Source organism: Pristiophorus japonicus, chromosome 1 (assembly GCF_044704955.1).
Source record: "Pristiophorus japonicus isolate sPriJap1 chromosome 1, sPriJap1.hap1, whole genome shotgun sequence".
Taxonomy (NCBI): domain Eukaryota; kingdom Metazoa; phylum Chordata; class Chondrichthyes; family Pristiophoridae; genus Pristiophorus; species Pristiophorus japonicus.
Genome location: NC_091977.1, coordinates 112389737 through 112409564, shown reverse-complemented (window position 1 = coordinate 112409564; position 19828 = coordinate 112389737). Strand labels below are relative to the sequence as shown.

General features: G+C 42.2%; 1 protein-coding gene across 4 annotated transcripts in view; it reads right to left on the bottom strand.

Moving 5' to 3' along the window:
• LOC139265521 (transducin-like enhancer protein 1) overlaps positions 1 to 19828 on the bottom strand; it is a 140314-nt gene that overhangs the window by 46105 nt on the left and 74381 nt on the right. For all 4 annotated transcript variants that reach the window (XM_070882546.1, XM_070882554.1, XM_070882563.1 and 1 more), the window contains 2 exons: positions 19166 to 19370; positions 15539 to 15555 (listed from right to left, as the gene is read on the bottom strand). In XM_070882546.1, coding sequence (XP_070738647.1) covers positions 15539 to 15555; positions 19166 to 19370 — 222 coding nt within the window. The remainder of the gene's footprint in view (positions 1 to 15538; positions 15556 to 19165; positions 19371 to 19828) is intronic.

The window sequence follows — 19828 nt, the reverse complement described above, 5'->3', positions numbered from 1 at the left end:
CACTTCCGGTCCGCCGAAAATAAAAAAAACAAAGAGCGGAATTTCGCTCAAGAGACCACCTCATCCATCGCAGTGGTAAAAACACTAGAAACCGGGTGAGTGCACCCCGTTTTCAGTGGTGGGCAATTTCGGCCCCAATGCCCTTTTTTGTAAATAAAGTGAGGTGTTACACGATCCTCCTTCTGTGTCATAATTTTTCTATGTTTCCAAGAGTGGTACAATACTTTATCAGAAGACATGTTTATGATTTCATTATAAATAGTGAACAGCAGAAATCATCCCTCTTTGTGGCCTGAGTGAGATGACCAACTATATGCCAAATGGTATAAATTAGTTCAGTTTTTTGCTGTGGGCCTATGCTCACTGAGCATTCTCAACCAAACTATATTGACATAGGAACCTTAAAGTCAGCAGAGCAGGAAGATCTTCATGCCATCAGTTTGGGCTGGTTTCAAACACAGGCCTCAAATGAAAGTAGTAATACCACTATTCCACAAAGTCCCAAGGATGAAGGATTTACTTGAAACTAAAAAGTGAAGTAAACTAATAAGTTACAGCTAAACTAAAATCTGGAGTAAATTGCTTGCATCCTTCATCACTCAAAGCAGTGAATTTTCACAACACTTGTATTTATAAAATAATATATTTGCTGTCGATTGGATCAATGCATAGATATTGGACCATAAATTTGCTGCAGTAGGGCATCGAACAGTAGCTGTTATTTAGAGCTGCCCTTGCATGTTGTAGGTTGTAGGTTTTAAAACATTTTGCGTGGCAAGTTGCTGAAAGTGCATAGCGACGGCACAGTGAGGGGAACTGGGCATCTACTCCTCCTGTACAGCTTTGTGGCAGTGTTAATCATTTAGTCACAGCATTCTCAACTGATGGCCCTTTGTTTGAAGTAAATAAATCACATTTAAAATTGATTTTGCTTTTTACCTCTTAGCTATTCATGGCTCATGATAATATAAAGTTAGCAAGATAAAAATATCAAAAATGATTCCAAGAATTAATTCGTTTGTTGAGGTGCGTCATCGAAGGAGTCAAAATAAATATAACATTTAATGTGCATTATTTTAAATTTTTCTTTTTTTCTTCTCTCTTTGGCTTCTATTACTTTCTTGAAGATTAATGTTTATGGTCTCAAAATCCCGCTTTTCAAAGCTTAAAATCTATACCGTACTTTATCCCTATCCACATGTGATCCTAGAACCTGAATGGCAAGACGTTACGATCCAAACAAGGCAACCAAAACTCCAATTTCAGTCTTAACTCAATATTTAACACTCCATTTACATGAAAAACATAGATTGTCTCAGAATTAGAAAACTGTCTGAGGAAATTTTGCTTGATGCCTCTGACTGCAACAAATTACATTGGGTCTATGATTTTAACTCTGGCTATAGGCAGCTTTGATCTTAGCTAGATGCATACATTTACTTTAAAAATCACATTTGCAACTTCTGAGGAAATACACAAACGTACGTCTGCTTTGTTTTTGCTGAAATTTACCAATGTCACAAACAGGTAAGATCAAACAGCAATGGAACATGGTTATATCATGGAACTATTCTGTAATATAAAAGAAAATACTTGGATTTATATAGTGCCTTTCATGACCACCAGACGTCCCAAAGTGCTATACAGCCAATGAAGTACTTTTTGAAGTATAGTCACTGTTGTAGTGCAGGAAACGTAGGAGCCAATTTGCGCACAGCAAGCTCCCACAAACAACAATGTGATTTTGACCAGATAATTTGTTTTTGGCGATGTTGATTGAGGGATAAATATTGGCCAGGACACCAGGGATAACCCTGCTCTTCTTCGAAATATGTCCACCTGAGAGAGCAGTCAGGGCCTCAGTTTAACATCTCATCTGAAAGACAGTACTTCTGTCAGCCTAGATTTTTGTGCTCATGTCTCTGGAATAGGACTTGAACCCACAACCTTCTGACTCAGAGGGGAGAGTGCTCCCAACTGAGCTATGGCTGTCCCGGCAAGTGTATACAATGGTGTATACAATACACTGCCTTTTTTCGACTATTGTGGGCAAATATTGTGAGCACTTTTTTGCACAGTATTTCGCCATGAACTCAAGAGTAAAATGAGAAAAATATCAGGGTGGGACTTAACTGATCTTGAAGCACCTCGGACAGAGAATTTGCAACATTCTATGACCTAGACCATCCCATCCGACTGGTAGATGGAGGCAAAAGGGGAAAAAAAAAAGACTTCCATTCTCCTCAACAACATTGAAAAAAATCAATCTAGGGAAAAAGTGACATTGAGCTACCATGAATCAATCACTAAGTTCATTTACGCACAAGAGCTGGTGAAGATGACTTATAATATTCCATTATTTAGCAATGTGTCAAGATGATTTGCTGTGTAATGCAGACAGGCGACTTTCCCCCAAACACCGATACATGCTGCATTAACGGAATCAAAACCAAACCTGAAGTTTACAGTCCCTTAAAGTAGCTCAATGTTTCCATTACTAAATTAGCCAAGCAGACCAAACACATAATTTTTCCAACTATTACTTAAAAAGCATTTTAATGCCTAACATAGCATTACTTCCTGTCATTGTGAACTATGTGGTTTGAAGCCTACATAATGGCTAATCTGGGTCCTCAAGCTGACTTTCTTGCCAACAGAATTCAAAAGAAAAATCTCAAGTGGCAAACGCAAATCATCTTTTGAAAGGAAAACCCAATCGTGCATCACAAGCAAGATGGCAGGCTCCCTAATGTGAATATAATGCCTATTATTCAGATATGTTTCCTCAGCTGCCACACCAATCCCCATGGGACCAATACTTTCCAGGCTGTAAGAAATAAAGGAAGCATGTCTGAAAAACAGACCTGAAGCCCATGACAACTCATTTATCCTCAGTAGCCTAACCCAAGCATAATGTGGTTAATGCATGAATAAGCTCATAGTGTTGATAAATAACTTGGTGTGCTGCACATTTAAACAATTAGATAGTCATTAAGCTCCAAATAATATTATGTGATAATTCTATGCTGCACCTGGTACAAATTATGACATTTTAATTCACCTACATACTCATTATGAAACGCTTTATGCATGTGTGGCTAACTGCATCTTAATGAAAGAAACATAATATGGGAAAGAACAAAATATGTTCAAGCGTTAAAAGGATGTAATTTTCAAAGATGATCTTTATACACATGAGGAGAGCAATTAGGACAGTACAAATCAAGCTGAGGATTTTCATTGGCGCATCATGGCCACATTACAGTATGAAGCGATGAGCATTTGTCAGAGGATTTTTAAGTGTAGCTTCTGTAAAATGCAATGGGCAATTTTTTATACAGGCCCCAAACTAGAGATCACAAATCATTGCAAACTAAATGTCCTTCACATGCGCAGAAAACCTAAGCTAATTTCCATTATTTTCTAAAATGGCAATGGATTAGCCATTTTGAGTACAAAAACAATCATGCCATCTAGAGGCACGGGGTGAAATTGCTTTAGGCCCGTTTTCAGGTGCAAAATGGTTGGCATGCTCGAAGTGGGCCCAAAATGGTCCGCATGCCTCATTTGAATGGAATAGGTAAGCTACCAGCACTAATCGCACTCGAGTGGCAGCTGACCAGATTTTTGGAGGAGGTGGAGGAAGAGAAAAATGGTCATTCCTGTCAACATTAAAAATGAGGTATACTTTGGCTGCAGGCACCTAGAATTCACGATTCTGAAAATGGCAGGCAGAGAAGAGGCTTCCCTGCCCCTACCCTCGGCTTTTGGATATTGCCTTGGTGATATAAGTGGAGGAGGTCGGTAGGGGGATGGAAGACCTCATTCCACCCAGCAGGAGGAAAATCTCCAGGCAAGCTCTTGAAGGCAGTGACCTAGGCCCAACTATCTTCCACTACTTCATTAATGACGTTCCTTCCATCATACGGTCAGAAGTGGGGCTGTTCACTGATAATTGCAGTGTTCAGTTCCATTTCCAAATCTTCAGATAATGAAGCTGTCCATGCCCGCATACAGCAAGACCTGGACGACATCCAGGCTTAGGCTGATAAGTGGAAAGTAACATTTGCATCACAATGACCATCTCCAAAAGAGTGCCTAACCACCTCCCTTTGACATTACCATCACCAAATCCATCACCATCAACATCGAGGGGCACCATTTGCCAGAAAACTAACGGACCAGCCACATAAATGCTGTGACTACTAGAGCAGGTCAGAGGTTGAGTATTCTGCAGCAAGTGGCTCACCTCCCAACTCCCTAAAGTCTCTCCAGTATCTACAAAGGTACAAGTCAGTAATGTGATGGGATTCTTTCCACTTGACTGGCTGGGTGCAGCTGTGACAATACCCAAGAAGCTTGACACCATTCGGGACAAAGAAGTCGGCATTTCATCCACTCCCTCCACCATCAACATACTGTAAGCTGCAGTCAATGTTCCCATTAAGCTGCGCAACTGCGCAGTGGTCTGGAGGTCACAAGCAGGCCGCTCACTAACTTTTACTTGGGAGAAACCGTGCATGCGCGAAAATCTGAATGGGCCGCTCAGCCAATTAAAGGGGCCACGTACACACACAAAATACAGGGAACATCGGTTGCAATGTGTATTGTCTACAGGATGCACTGCAGCAACTCACCAAGGCTTTCCCAGGGTCACCTCCATCATCTAGAAGGACAAGAGCAATAGGTGCATGGGAACACCATCACGTCCAAGTTCCCCTAACGATTCTAACTTGGACATATAGTCATCATTCCTTCATTAATCACTGGGGGGAAACCCTAAAACTCCCTACTAAACAGCAATCTAAACACTACATGGACTGCAGCTGTTCAAGAAAGCCCACCATCATCTTCTTGAGGCATATTAGAGATGAGCAATAAATGCCAACCTTGCCAGCAACACTTATATCCAGAGAATGAAAAAGAAAAAGCTGCCCAACACCAGTAGGCAGAGGTGACAGAATAGGCGAGCAACAAAAGCATCACACCAAGAAACTGGCTGCAATGCAGAAAGAAAAGTTTAATGACCTGATAAGGCTTGCTAAAGTTAGGATTCCTAACTCCTATCTCATTACTCTCTGCTTAGCCCTGCACTACTTGCTGCCCCAACAATCTCAACCCTTCCCTCCACCGATACCCACCCATTTTACATCTGTGCCACGTTTCACACCAGCCACATGCACATCCTCAAAACATCTCACTAGGCTAACACTAACACACTTTCTTCTTTCTTGCAGCACAAGCTTTCACACAATATGAAGGAGCAGGCAAGCACAGGAAGAGGACAAGTGTCTATCCACATCCTGTTCTCAAAGATAGCGTGATGGGCATCATGGCGAAGCTGGAGGATACGTCCTGCAGGGTTTTTGGCCATCTTGTCGTTTTTCGCTTAAATCTCACCCCCACACACTATGCATGACAAATTGCTGCTGCTTTCAGCAGCCACTCATCAGTCTCTGTGTACCCTTGCCATTAAATGCTAACCCTTTTGCCTCTCTCCTTTCAGGTCCACTAGCTGAAAACATTCAAGGGGCAGCGGAGGAAGAGGAGGACAACCCTCTTGAAGGTGAAGTGCCACTCGACTGTAACTGCACAAGCAGCAGCTCAGAGACCGGCAGCCAGGGTACTTTAGGTGGTCAGCTAGAGTGGTCTGCTTTGGGAGATTCCCCATGCATAGAGAGATTCATCATGCTCAAAGGACCCAGCAGCAAGGCAAGGGTAAAGGATGGCTCGAGAAGCTGTTTGCCAGAGGAAGAGCCCATAATCAAGCCCCGTTCTAGGAGGCACAAATGAAGACTTTTAGGGCCGAGCATTCATATAGGACTGATTTTACTTCAGGACCTTTTAAGTGCACTTGCCTGCCTGCTAGTGAACTTGTGCAGTGTCAAAGAGCATGTAGGAGTCCAGTTCCAACTGATATGGGGTAATTACCCATGTCATCGAGATCACTTAGTCAGCCACAGAACGAGTGGTCTGCTCTATGAATAATGCAGTGGGGCCCACGGAGATTGAACCACTGATGACGGCTCCAATAGCTTTGGTGGCAGCTCAGTCTGCTGTTATCTTGGCTCTGGGGTCCAGCATCTACTCAGGTGTTCAAAGCATGGAGGATCATGGATAGAGGCTTCCAAACTATCATATCATATCTGCACTCATTTCGCAGAACAGTGGAAGTGCTGATGCACAGCTTCGAGAGTGTCATTGGCTCCATGGAAGAGGAACATACATAAGTCCTTTGTAAGGAGGATACCATGTCTGCTTCCTCTCCCACCAGCCTCCCCAGTGTCCTCATTAGTGCTAGAGATCCAGCTGGGCCAGACTGCACTGGCCAATGCCAAGACACTGTAGTCTACAACCAGACCCTAAACAGCCAGAACTGCTCGTGATGGCTGACCTCAAGTGCCCTCAGTAGAAGCAGCCTTCCACCTCCCACGAGGTTGATTTTTATTTCTCTATAGTTAATTAGGCAATTCAAGAGTGATAAAGTAGCTGGAGTAGTAAACTAATTTTTGGATTGCTGTCAAGCTTAATATAGTAACAGCAACACACATGAAGGTGTAGTGCTTGAGGGCATACAGATGGTGGGTCTAAGGACTGGATGAGGCAGGAAAAGGGACTGTTTGTGCATTGGGAGGGGTGGTGGAAGGAGGATTATTTAATAAGTTACTGGCTTATAGCTCTGTAGCTGGCAGCAGTGCTGGGCATTGCTACTCCTCTGCATCTGCCACTTCTTCATCCCTTTCTCAATGTTCTGGCTCCAGTTCTTCCTCTCAGGGTAGCGTCAAAGCTTGCGAAATTGTACCATGTACATCACTCTGGGCTGCATTACAGGATGCCTGCAGAGCCACGCAGACAGCGGAACCTGTGCTTTAAAATGGTAATTGCCCGCTCCCTTCAAGCTCTTGGTCTCAGATAATTATCTTTACATCAGCACTCCATGTCTGTGCTCGGGATCCTGACAGGAATCATGAGCTGGGAAGTAAGGGGGTACTATTTGTCCCTAAGCAGCTAGCCTGCCACTCAACAGTCTGGGTGGCCAAGAAGGGGTATTGCAGACTGGCATAGGAGAAAAGCAACATGGCTACTTCCAGTAAAGTAGGCTCAGACCTGCATGATTCACTGCCTGTAGTCACAGATGAGTTGGACACTTAAGAAATGGAACTTCCTGTTCTGGAACATTACTGGTTCTTTATAGAGAGCTCAACAGGGCAGGCAACATAACCTTTTATGTTGCCATGGACCTGCAGAAACGAGTAATTTGAGCAAATACCACATCTCTTGCTTGGTAGACTCATGGGGAAGGTTAAGAAATCTTGGTGCTTCGCAAGAAGTGCATCTGTCATCTGCCTGATTTAAATGTGCACAGCAAACTGGGTGTCAGTCTAGAATAACCTAGAGACACAAGAGTTTAGAATAACTGTGGCCTTAATGGCTACAGCCATTGCTGTGGAAGTCTTGGTACTGGGCTACTATCCTCGAGCTCGCAAATCACTTTGCAACCTCCGTTCCGCTCCCCTCCTGGGCCTAATTTTTTTTTCCTTTTGCAAATAGACATTGAACATAAAACACATCTTTCCACCACCAAGCCCCACTACTTGCACAATCCAAAACCTCAACCTCACACCTACCCTGTCTAGAATTTTACCAAATGATGACCTTTACCAAAACCCACCTTCTACCTATGCCAGGCATATAGCCAACCTCCTCACTCCATAAGCTTCAGTATGGTTGATCAAGCCAGTAGTGGTAGTACATAAAGTTGATTTGATTGTATGGTTTTTAGAAGGCAAATGCCATCTACAAGGAAAGAGGCCATTTCGGCCCATGCCGGCTGACCAAGAGCTATCCAGCCTAATCCCTTTTTCTAGCTCTTAATGCTGTAACCTACAGGGCTACGGACCAAGTGCACATCCAAGTACTTTTTAAATGTGGTGAGGGTTTCTGCCTCTACCACCCTTTCAGGCAGTGAATTCCAGACTACCACCCTCAGTGAAGAAATTACCTCTCATATCTCCTCTAAACCTTCCCCCAATTACTTTAAATCTATGCCCCCTGGTTGTTGACCCCTCTGCGAAGGGAAACAGGTCCTTCCTATCCACTCAATCCAGGCCCCTCATAATTTTATACACCTCTATCAGGTCTCCCCTTAGCCTCCTCTGTTCCAAATAAAACAGACCCAACATCTTCAATCTTTCCTCATAGCCAAAATTCTCCAGTCCAGGCAACATTCTTGTAAATCTGCTCTGCACCCGTTCCAATGCAATCACATCTTTCCTGTAATGTGGTGACCAGAACTGCACACAGTACTCCAGCTGCAGCCTAACCAGTGTTTTATACAGTTCAAGCATAACCTCCTTGCTCTTGTATTCCATGCCTCGACTTATAAAGGCAAGTATTCCATATGCCGCCTTAACCACCTTATCTACCTGGCCTGCTGCCTTCAGGGATCTGTGGACCTGCACTCCTTTTCAGTGTCGTATCACTTAATGTGCATTCCCGTGCCTTGTTAGACCTCCCCAAATGCATTACCTCACACTTACTCGGATTGAATTATATTTGCAAATGTTCTGCCCACATGACCAGTACATTGATATCTTTCTGCAGTCCGCAGCTTTCGTCTTCATTATCAACCACACAGCTGATTTTAGTGTCATCTGCAAACTTCTTAATCATACTCCCAACATTTAAGTCCAAGTCACTGATGTATACTACAAAAAGCAAGGGACCCAGCACTGAACCCTGCGAAACTCCACTGGATAGAATATTAAAAGAAGGAAGGGTGGTTTGGGGGTGCGGGGGGGGGGCACAATAATCCACAAGACTGATAATAGGAAGATGCAAAGAATCATCATCCATTGATACAGGAAATTTGACCTTAAATAAAATTAGAAAATAAAAGACTGTAGTCCACTAGAAAATGAAAGAACTAAATCCAGGAGGCAATATTAATTTGAAGAAGTGAGGCTTTGTAACAATGCACATAAAGTTCCATTGCTCTAATTAATAGTGGAAACCTGGGGGTGAGAAATAAAAGAAGCTAGCGTAAAAATCTAAAATCCTGGAAGGAAAAGGCTAACTGATCTAATAAATCCATTCCTTTTAAACAGGCACCTACTCACTTTTTCACCACATCCCTGAGTTTGGTCTTTCCCCAGAAATGCATTGGATTATCTTTTGGACCCACTTATACTATTTACTTCAATGGCTTTCGCTGGCAATTTATTTTACATTTCAAGATAATCACAACATTAATGGAGATAGTACAAAAAAGTCACATATTGATCAGAATGTGGAATTCTTTGCTTCAAACTCTTGAAGTAGGTCCATAAATGTTTTAAAAGTGAACTACATAGTCACCAAAAAAGTGTTAAAGCGTGTAAGAAATGAGCAGGGAAGTGGGATTAGACTACGTCACTCATGTGGAAGACACACAGAGATTTGGGCCAAAGAGCATAGAAATGTGCTATGATTCCAAATCTAATACCATTTAAGCAATGCAGTTTTGCCTGACATAATTTCTCAATTTCAATTTTATATTTGAGCTCTTCACCAGTGAAAACATTGTTTTGTAAATTCTCTTCATAATTTGGGAAGTTTTAGTTGAGTCATTTCTTAATCTCCCTCAAGTTCAGATGTGCAGCTCAGTTTAACCTAGAATTGAGCCTTGTAACCCGACACTTTGATTTGACATTCCCTCCCTAAACCTCTCCGCCTCTCTTTCCTCCTTTAAGGCGCTCCTTAAAACCTACCTCTTTGAACAAGCTTTTGGTCATCTGCCGTAATTTCTTCTTGTGTGACCCGGTGTCAAATTTATCCGTTTTGTCTTGTAACACTGCTGTGAAGCACCTTGGGATGTTTTACTACGTTAAAGGCGCTATATAAATAAAAGTTGTTGTTGACTGTAATTTGGGTTAGTGGTGATGTTCGAGTTATTTTCTTCAAGTTTTCTATATGCCAACATCAGCATAATTGCATATCCTTTCCAAAAATGTACTATACCGTATAATGTTGGCGAAGGATACAAAAATCGACCTCAGAATACACACACGGTAAGCATTACCTCAAAAATGAGCCAAACAAACAATGTACCAACCCTTGATGGGCTGTGTTCCCACAAGTTCTGCAGAGTACAATGCTGTTGAATTTTCTCCTGCCCACAACTGCTGCTGTGTCAGACACTGCTGACATTTGCATTTTTTTGCTTTCACAGTATGATCTCTAAACAGCAGGAGAGCAAATGATAAATGAATACCTGAGATAAGTATGACAGATGTACCAGTGCATTCATTAAACTCTCTGGAGGTAAACATGGACATCAAGTGCTTTGTTAAGTGTAGCCACCTAAACCTGTGTCAGGTCCAAGCAGCTCGAGCTTGATGGATTGTTTTGGATTTAATTAAATTCACTAGGCAATTTTAGCCATAATGAAAGACAGCAAATCAAATTTCAAGCTCAAGGGAGATTTGATCACAAAAGGAAATCAAATGGTCACAGGTTTTTGTGAAAATTTGTGAATTCTATAAAAATGCAGTCTTTATCAGGTTTCATGCACTACGTGGAGCAGTCAATATTTCCCACATTAGGAGACAAATGAGAAATCGCAGGACTGGAGCAGCACTTTGAAGGAACGGCAATATACTTCCAAGTCAGGATGGTGTGCGACTTGGAGGTGGTGGTGTTCCGATGCGCCTGCTGCCCTTGTCCTTCTAGGTAGTAGAGGCCACGGGTTTGGGAGGTGCTGCCAAAGAAGTCTTGGCAAGTTGTTGCAGTACATCTTGTAGATGGTACACACTGCAGCCATGGTGCGCCGCAGATGGAGGGAGTGAATGTTTAAGGTGGTGGATGGGGTGCTAATCAAGCAGGCTGCTTTGTCCTGGATGGTGTTGAACTTTGAGAGTTGTTGGAGCTGCACTTATCCAAGCAAGTGGAAGAGTATTCCATTACACTCCTGACTTGTGCCTTGTAGATGGTGGAAAGGCTTTAGGGGTCAGGAGATGAGACACTCGCCACAGGATACCCAGCCTCTGACCTGCTCTTGTAGCCACAGTATTTATGTGGCTGGTCCAGTTAAGTTTCTGGTCAATGGTGACCCCCAGGCTGTTGATGGTGGGGGATGCGGCGATGGTAATGCCGTTGACTACTCAAGGGGCGGTGGTTAGACTCTCGCTTGTTGGAGATAGTCATTGTCTTGGACATGTGTATCATGAATGCTGCCTTGATGTCAAGGACAGTCAGTCTCACCTCACCTCTGGAATTCAGCTCTTTTGTCCATGTCTGGACCAAGGCTATAATGAGGTCTGGAGCCGAGCGGGCCTGACCGACACCCAGATTGGGTTCTGTGAGCAGGTTATTGGTGAGCAAGTGATGGGTGATAGCACCGTCAACGACACCTTTCTTTATTTTGCGGATGATTGAGAGTAGACTGATGGGGCGGTAATTGGCCGGATTGGATTTGTCCTGCTTTTTGTGAACAGGACATACCTGGGCAGTTTTCTACATTGACGGATAGATGTCAAGTATTGTAGCTGTACTGGAACAGCTTGGCTGGAGGAGCAGCTAGCTCTGGAACACAGGCCGACAGCCAGGGCCCATTGTCTTTGCTGTATCCAGTGTGCTCAGCCATTTCTTGATATCATGTGGAGGGAATCAAATTGATTGAAGACTAGCTTCTATGATGGTGGGGACCTCAGAGGAGGCCGCTATGGATCATCCACTGGGCACTTCTGACTGAAGATGGTTGCAAACACTTCAGCCTTGTCTTTTGCACTCACGTGCTGGGCTCCACCATAATTGAGAATGGGAATATTCATGGAACCTCCTCCTCCTATTAGTTGTTTAATGATCCACCACCATTTACGAGTGGATGTGGCGGGACTGCAGAGCTTTGATCTGATCTGTTGATTGTGGGATCGCTTAACCCCGTCTATAGCATGCATGTAGTCCTGTGTTGCAGCTTCCCCAGTTTGGCACCTCATTTTTGGGTATGCCTGGTGCTGCTCTTCTACACTCTTCATTAAACCAGGGTTGGTCCCCTGGCTTGATGTTAATGGTAGAGTGAGGGATACGCCGGGCCATGAGGTTACATATTGTGAAGGAATACAATTCTGCTGCTGCTGATGGTCCACTGCACCTCATGGATGCCCAGTTTTGAGCTGTTAGATCTGTTCTGATCCTATCCCATTTAGCATGGTAATAGTGCCACACATCATGATTTGGGGGGGGAGGGGGGGGGTGTCCTCAGTATGAAGAGGGGTCTTTGTCTCCACAATGTGCAGTGGTCACTGTCATGCTGTCTGAGACAGATAGATTGGTGAGGACGAGATCAAATAGGTTTTTCCCTGGTGTTGGTTGTCTCACCACTTGTCACAGGGCCAATCGGGCAGCTATATCCTTCAGGACTAGCCAGCTCTGTCAGTGCTGCTTCCAAGTGGTGTTCAACATAGAGGAGAACTGATTAATCAGCTGAGGGAGGGCGGTCAGTGGGAATAAGCAGGAGGTTTCTGCCCATGCTTGACCTGAAGCCATGAGACTTCATGAGGTCCAGAGTCATTGCTGAGGACCCCCAGGGCCACTCCCTCCCACTGTGCCGCCACTTCTGGTGGGTCTGTCCTGCCAGTGGGACAGGACGTAACCAGGGATGGTGATGGGAGTTTGGGACATTAGCGGAAAGGTATGATTCTGTCAGGCTGTTACTTGACTAGTCTGTGGGACAGCTCTCCCAATTTTGGCACAAGTCCCCAGATTTTGGAGGGGAAGACTTTGCAGGATCGAATGGGCTGGGTGTGCCGTTGTCATGTCCATAGCCGGTGCAGAGGTCAATGCCAGGCGGTCCATCCGGTTTTATTCTTTGCAGTGTTTTTTAATAACTGGCTTGCTAAGTAATTTCAGAGGGCAGTTAAGAGTCAACCACATTACTGTGGGTCTGGAGTCACATAGCAGCCAGACCAGGTAAGGATGGCAGATTTCCTTCCCTAAAAAAGGACATTAGTGAACCAGATGGGTTTTTACGACAATCTGATAGTTTCATGGACACTAGCTTTTTATTCCAGATGTATTCTTTGCACTGTTAAAACTTGTCATTTTTGAGTCTACCAATCTCTTAACTATACAGTAAACATTAAACGCATTAACTCTCTTGAATAGTGCAAGAACTAAGTATGGCTCCTCTATAGCATTGCCTTTGGCAGCAGGTAAATGAGGCTGTGCTGCCACCTCCAGACCATGTTAAGGGATCCATATTACCACCACTTTAGAGGGGCTAGAAATTGGGTAGCACCCCATTTGGGGCGATAATTTTTGAATAATCACAAAAGTATCACCAGGCGAAAAAGATTTATTGCTCTCGGGAACTTCGAGCGGTACCACTTTCCTTAGAGCGCTAAGGTGTGTGAGAGGGGAGATAGCGGCAGCACGCTGAACAATGTTCAGTGCAGCGCTGCCATCTTAAGAGGCTCCTTCCCTCGCTTAAAGGGAAGGGCCAATGAAGGGTTGAATGAATCTTAATGCTCTCTCTGTGGAGCCATGAGACCTGTGCTACGTGCATAACAGCCCCAAGCACTCGAAGAGAAAGTGGAGGGCTAAGGAATCATGGAGTCAAAAGCAATAAGAAGACACCATACTGGGGAGAGTAAAAAATGTTGCCCTACCTGACCACCTTTAAATATCATTCCCCAAGCGGCCAGCCGAGATGACAACGCCTCCTGCAGCTGCTGTTATTGACGCCCAGCGATACTGCAGGGGGAAGGAGTGAATATCACATCCGGGGCACTGCGCACCGGATGACGTCACGATCTACGGAGCGCAAGAGAGCGAGGCAATAAGCGTTAGCGCGAGCGCAAAACCGCAAGGAAAGTTCACGGATGTCGGTGAAATCGGCGCACCAAGTTGGTAGCCCCCTTAGCGCCCCATTAACACCCCCCGCAAGTGCTAATGGGAGGCACAAACTAGGTGAATTTCTCCCCCTTCATTTTACTTTGGATTGTGGGTAGACCGAGTGCTCAGTCTATATATATATAGATAGACATACAATGCAGTTTTTCCGTCAAAGATCTTCCCCAGTCACAGAGGAAAAGCACTATGGACAGGAAGAAAGCCCCCAACAAACTGTGACTTTCAAACAACTGTAACCAGACATTGCAGTCCAGGTTGTACCTCTCCAGTCTGGGAATTTCTATTCCGGAAACATCTCTGGCACGGCATTAGTTTGCGGGCAAAAAAACCCCACAATTTTAAGACTCGTGATTTTTCTCCCAAATTGTTTGCAGCAGTGTCCAGGCTAAAATCTCTGCGCTAACTGGGAGTTTCCAATATTGAGCAGAAGTTAAAGGTACAGTCGGACACTTTTGGTCATAACTTTAGATGTTGAATCAGTTGGACAGGTTGGTGATTCTGGAGGAATTCTGCGGCTTGTACTGCAACTGTTCGGCCAGCAGGATAGAAGATAGAATCCTATCCATAATATAAACAGCATCAGCAGCCTCAGATACTACTGTTTTTTCTTGAAGTGGTTATATATCAAATGTGCACTATGAAAATTACTCAGCAAATAAATAAATAGGACATACAAGCAACAAAGTTATTTTCATGTGACAATGGAATAGCCCTCAAATTTTATCCTCAATTGCAAATGTGCTTGATAGAATCCCCAAGATTCAAAAATGTCCCTGATTTGTATATTCATGTCATTCAATTTCATTAACTAGGTCCTGAAAGGCTAACAATAAACAAACTGACTAGAAAACAGAAGTGCATTTGAATTTGCAACTGTACACAAATGGTGGAAAATTAGATTTACTATTGTATTTTTGCCAGCAAGATAAACCTTCATGAATTGTGAATTTAAAAAAGTAAAATGCTCGAGCATCATTTATGTGCAGACTCAACTAAAATACAATAGCCAGTCCAGTTAGTGAAATTACACCGTTTATATAGCGCTTTCACAAAATGGTGGAAGCGATATAGCCAGTGCAAACGGCAGCTGAATCACCAATTTGGCATTCATGTAACTCTAAACATATTTACTTGCAAAATGTGAGATTTGTAATTGAGCTGCCAATGCATATTAAAGTTGGTATAAACTCATCATGAGTTTATAAATCTCGATGAGCATGAAGTCAACAGTACAGATATGGGAAGCATACCCAAATTTGTATAAGGAATCATCAAGTGAATTCTCCCTCCCCATAACTTTTTACTACTGGAAGCACTGATGGTATGTATCAGTCAGGTAACTTATTTGATGCACTGCAGTAAGCTAGTATAATTAAGGAAAGGGATATAAAATGGAGAGATGGGAAGAGCAAATATCCATCCAGTTTGTGTCATTTGAGATCCAGAGTAAATAGGATTCCAATAGTTTTTTAAATTATGTAGAGATAGCATTAATTATTTCATGGGCAAAAAGAAATTGGCAGATGCTTAATGAAATAATGTGTGTGTTTTTACCTGTTCCCATTTGATAAACATTTCACCTCACTACCTGGTTGTTTTTAAAAAAAAATGAAAAGATAGTGGAAGTGGGATATTCAGAAGTACTTACTGTGCCTGGGTCCCTGTCTGTTTCCACAGTAACCACAAAATGCATAGATATGGTGGTTCAGATACAAAGGCAAAAAAAGAAACAAAGAAAAAAGAAATTAGAACGCAAGCCGACAGATGCTTTCACAACAGCTTTTATTCATTCATTTCATTGCACATTCCTAATACATTTTCTTTTAAAAGTTCCACTTGTACTTTAACATTATAGGTACAACAGTGCTTTGCATACAACCCCTGGCCTTGGAACCAATGACAGAATAAATTACTGCTGGGTTAAATTAAAATGGCAACAAGAGAATTATTCGGCAAGTGCAATTCTTATTCATTAAATTAAATGGATTCACAGCACATCGATTCTCAATACAAGATTTTTTTTATATAAAGAGAAAACTATTCAATTTAACAAAGCAAAATGATTTGACATGATTACAGCTGAAAACCTAGGAACATCAAGCATTTTTTCCTCTCCCTGTACACATTTCAAAGATAAACAGTATGGATGGTTTTCTGGTGATCTCATTGTCCATCAAAACCTTTCTGGTTATCAGTAGTAGTAAAAATGCTGAGTAATAAAAATATGAATAAACTTCGCTAAGAATATGAGCAGCTCCCTTATTGTTTCTTGCTAGTGCAGAATCCATTATACGTGGTTAGCTGAAGAGCGGAAAATTACAGTGTGGACCACAAGTTCAGGCTCAAAACAGTTATTCTTTTACAAAAGAAAAGTCTACAGTATATATCCTGCCCATCCCAATATCACTATGAATTATGTTTTACAGTTGCTGGACATTGAGGGAGGAGAAAAAGAGGAATAGAATCAAAGTTTGCCTTTTTGTTTGTTTTAGTTTAGATTAACGGAGGGAACTAACATTATATTTGGCTCAGTGCACGAACTGTGCTTTTCCACATCTTTCCAGCATCTCTTCAATACACAATACATAAATGACATTCTCATGATACAAAAAAGCATCATCATCACTCCATCCATCATCATTAGGAGAACTTAACTGTTAAATACAAAATTTGAAAGCCTAATCCATCAATGCTGTTAACTGTCTGAGGAAACGAAGATTTCAGGTAGGTAGGTTTCTGATTTCTTATTGAGGGAAGTGAGGAAAAAAAGAGAAAGGATGGGGTTAAGAGTGTAGGGTTTCAGGTAGTTGGTTGTGCAGAATATTCGTTACAAAAAGGATCAAACATGTAGCAAGGAATGACATGTGGCCGACAATGACAAAATTGTTAGACAGCTTGCATGATGCAAGTATCTCTTTGCAATAACAATCTTGATTATCTTAAGCTAAACTACAAGCGACCTATTTAATTTGCTCTCTTGACTACTTTGGATCTAGTCAGAATAGGAAAAATGTGATTTGATTTACACATGGCTGAGGTTCGTTCAAGAAATCTAGATTTTTTTTTAAAAACAATTTTCATTTATCTGGCATCATACAGATAACAGAACACCGAATAACTTGTGCCTGCTTGACATTACATGCATTAAAATCATGGAAACTATCTTGTAAATCAAGTTTTAAATGGGAATTATTTTCTATTAAATGTCAACTATTAAGACTATTCCCAATTAATGAATGAACCATCTGGTAATAAACACAGCAAATACAAAACAGATTACTCTTGACAAAGCCATTGTGCATTATTTGAGATAGTTACTTCATCTAGATTTTGTAAAATCCCATTGATTAAATAACTGAAGTCACTGTTTGCGAAAGCTTTCTTTTTAAAGAAAAAGACAAAATGATATTGCACTTCAAATTGCAAAGTTCACTTTTTAAAATATAGTTTATTGGTTCTGGAAAGTTTGCATAGATATGTGGTGAAAAGATGCACTGCGATTTACCGTACTCACAGGAGTATACTTTTATGCATCATGTTGAGTAAGATGTAGACGTTTAGACACTACACATCGAGAGGAGCAAGGCAGTCTGGTTGCAGAAGGCTTTTTTTGGGACAAAAAGCTAATGGGCAAGGGAATTATCCTGTATTAGTTTTGATGAATAGTTGATCTTGAAGAGGTTTATACTGTCATCACCATTCTGTCCCTCCACTTTCCTAATACCTTTTTTTTAGGGTGGGAGCATGCACAAGGCAAGGAAGAGGACTCAAGACTAGTATCCCTCCACCTGCAGTTGGAACATGCACAAAACTCAGACTTTCATACATCCTACACAGATGCTTCCTTTGCATTATGTTAGCAAGAATTATGCTTGCCTACATGTTACACGAGTTTCATACCTTCCATGCAACAGTGGGTTGGGTCTGAAAGATCACCAGATTATTCTTGGTCCTTGCCATCACTAGAACCTGTGGCAATTTTTTTTGAGGGAGGGGGGGGCGGCGGGGGGGCGCACGGGTGGGTGCAAACGGGGAAACTGTTCATTTGCAATGCACAACTCCAAACAAAAACTATAAGCATATCACCTTAAGCAAATATTCTAAACCTTACCGAACAAGACATTTGGATTAAGACAACTGAAATGACTTCAAAATTTGTAAAGTTTATGATTCAGACAAAGGTGCCTCTCTGCCTCACCCATTTTGAATTTACAAATGTAATAGTCAAGATAGGGAGCTAGACACGGAGGGGAAGAAAAAGGAATGGTTGCTAACGCCGACAAGTATGCACCAGTGCAATCGACTCCTTACTCCAATCATCCAAGTCAATACAATTAAAAATGAAGTTGGCGCAACTAGTTGTCAGAACAATACATCTGCTGAACAAATAGCAACGGTTGCAGAAAGTAGATGAGTTAAAATCAACTGGCTTAAAATCTACGCATTCCATGAACAACTATCAATTGGACTAAATGAGTAATAGGGCATAGGAGTAAGCAACATTGTATTATTCCCATCTAAATCATACACCAATAATTCCTGCTGCAGTGATTCTCTAAAGTTGCAAATGAAAGACTTCCCCCACCCCTTCCCAAGTCAATCCATTTTAATGGAACAGTTGTTTTGTAATGATGTGATAAAGGGGATTGATCTCCTTCAAGTATTTCCACTCTACATCTCTTCATTTGCTATGGTAACTTTTTTACATGTGTACTTGGACCTTTGTCCAGCCGTGAGCATTTGTTACGCATTAACAAATACTCAAGAACAACTGGCAGCAAAGAAACTTGAGATCAGTCAACAGTCAGTAAACATTACAAAATAATTGCCATGACTGCTATGGATTGCAATCCCCTTGCCCAATGTAATTACAACATTTGCTGCATTAAAGTGGGATGGAACACTACATCAAGAACCAAGTTTAGAGTGGGGAACACATCCTTCTTGCCCCTCAAGCTCCCACTTAAGAAAGGATGGGTACAGTACTCCTATTTAAGAAGGACTTATGCTCCATTTTAATATAGGCAGCCAACAAAATAATAGCATTTGTAATCTAGGACCTAATACATCACAGAAAACCATAAAAAAATTCTTCAGAACAACATGACAGGCTCATAATTTAAATCTTGGGTTAAAAGAAAAAACTGATTGTTTGGGCAATTGGTTAATTTTTTTTTGCATCTTATATTGATTTGCAAACTGTACAAAAAAAACCTTGATGTGAGAGGACTGAAATTCACAAAAAGTTTCTAATCAGGCCTTCCTTGCTTCTCACCTCTGTGGTGGTCCGATTCATGGTGCTTCTTATCATCTTTCATAGAAAGGTGGGACTGTCCACCCAAAGCACTTGATAGGGCCAAAAGGCCTGCACTGCTACCAAGTGAGGGGATTGATGGCGGCTGGAGTCCTGAAGGGTGAGGAGTGAGAGGCACTGGAGGTCCATGGCCATGAGAGAGATGTTGAGCCTGAAGTTGCTGTTGCTGTCCATATCAAGACCATCATAAGTTTGCCAGCAAAATAAGAATGAGGAGAGAAGAAAACAAAATGTAGTTATTTCAGTGAAAAGTTCCCAGTGCAAAGTTCGGCAACTAATGTAAAGTAAAATTGGCACTTAAAGAAAAAAATTGACAGCATTTACAAAACATTCCTGCTCTTATCTTCTCAGCTATAAGCATCTGGGAGTCCCTGACCCAGGATCACCCAAAGTGGAGGAAGAGCATCTGGGAGGGCACTGAGCACCTCGAGTCTCGTCACCGAGAGCATGCAGAAACCAAGCACAGATAGTGGAAGGAGCATGCGACAAACCAGGCTCCCCACCCACCCTTTCCTTCAACCACTGCCTGACCCACCTGCTAGAAACTAATTCCCGTATTGGACTGTACAGCCGCCCGAGAACTCACTTTCAGAGTGGAAGCAAGTCTTCCTCGATTACGAGGGA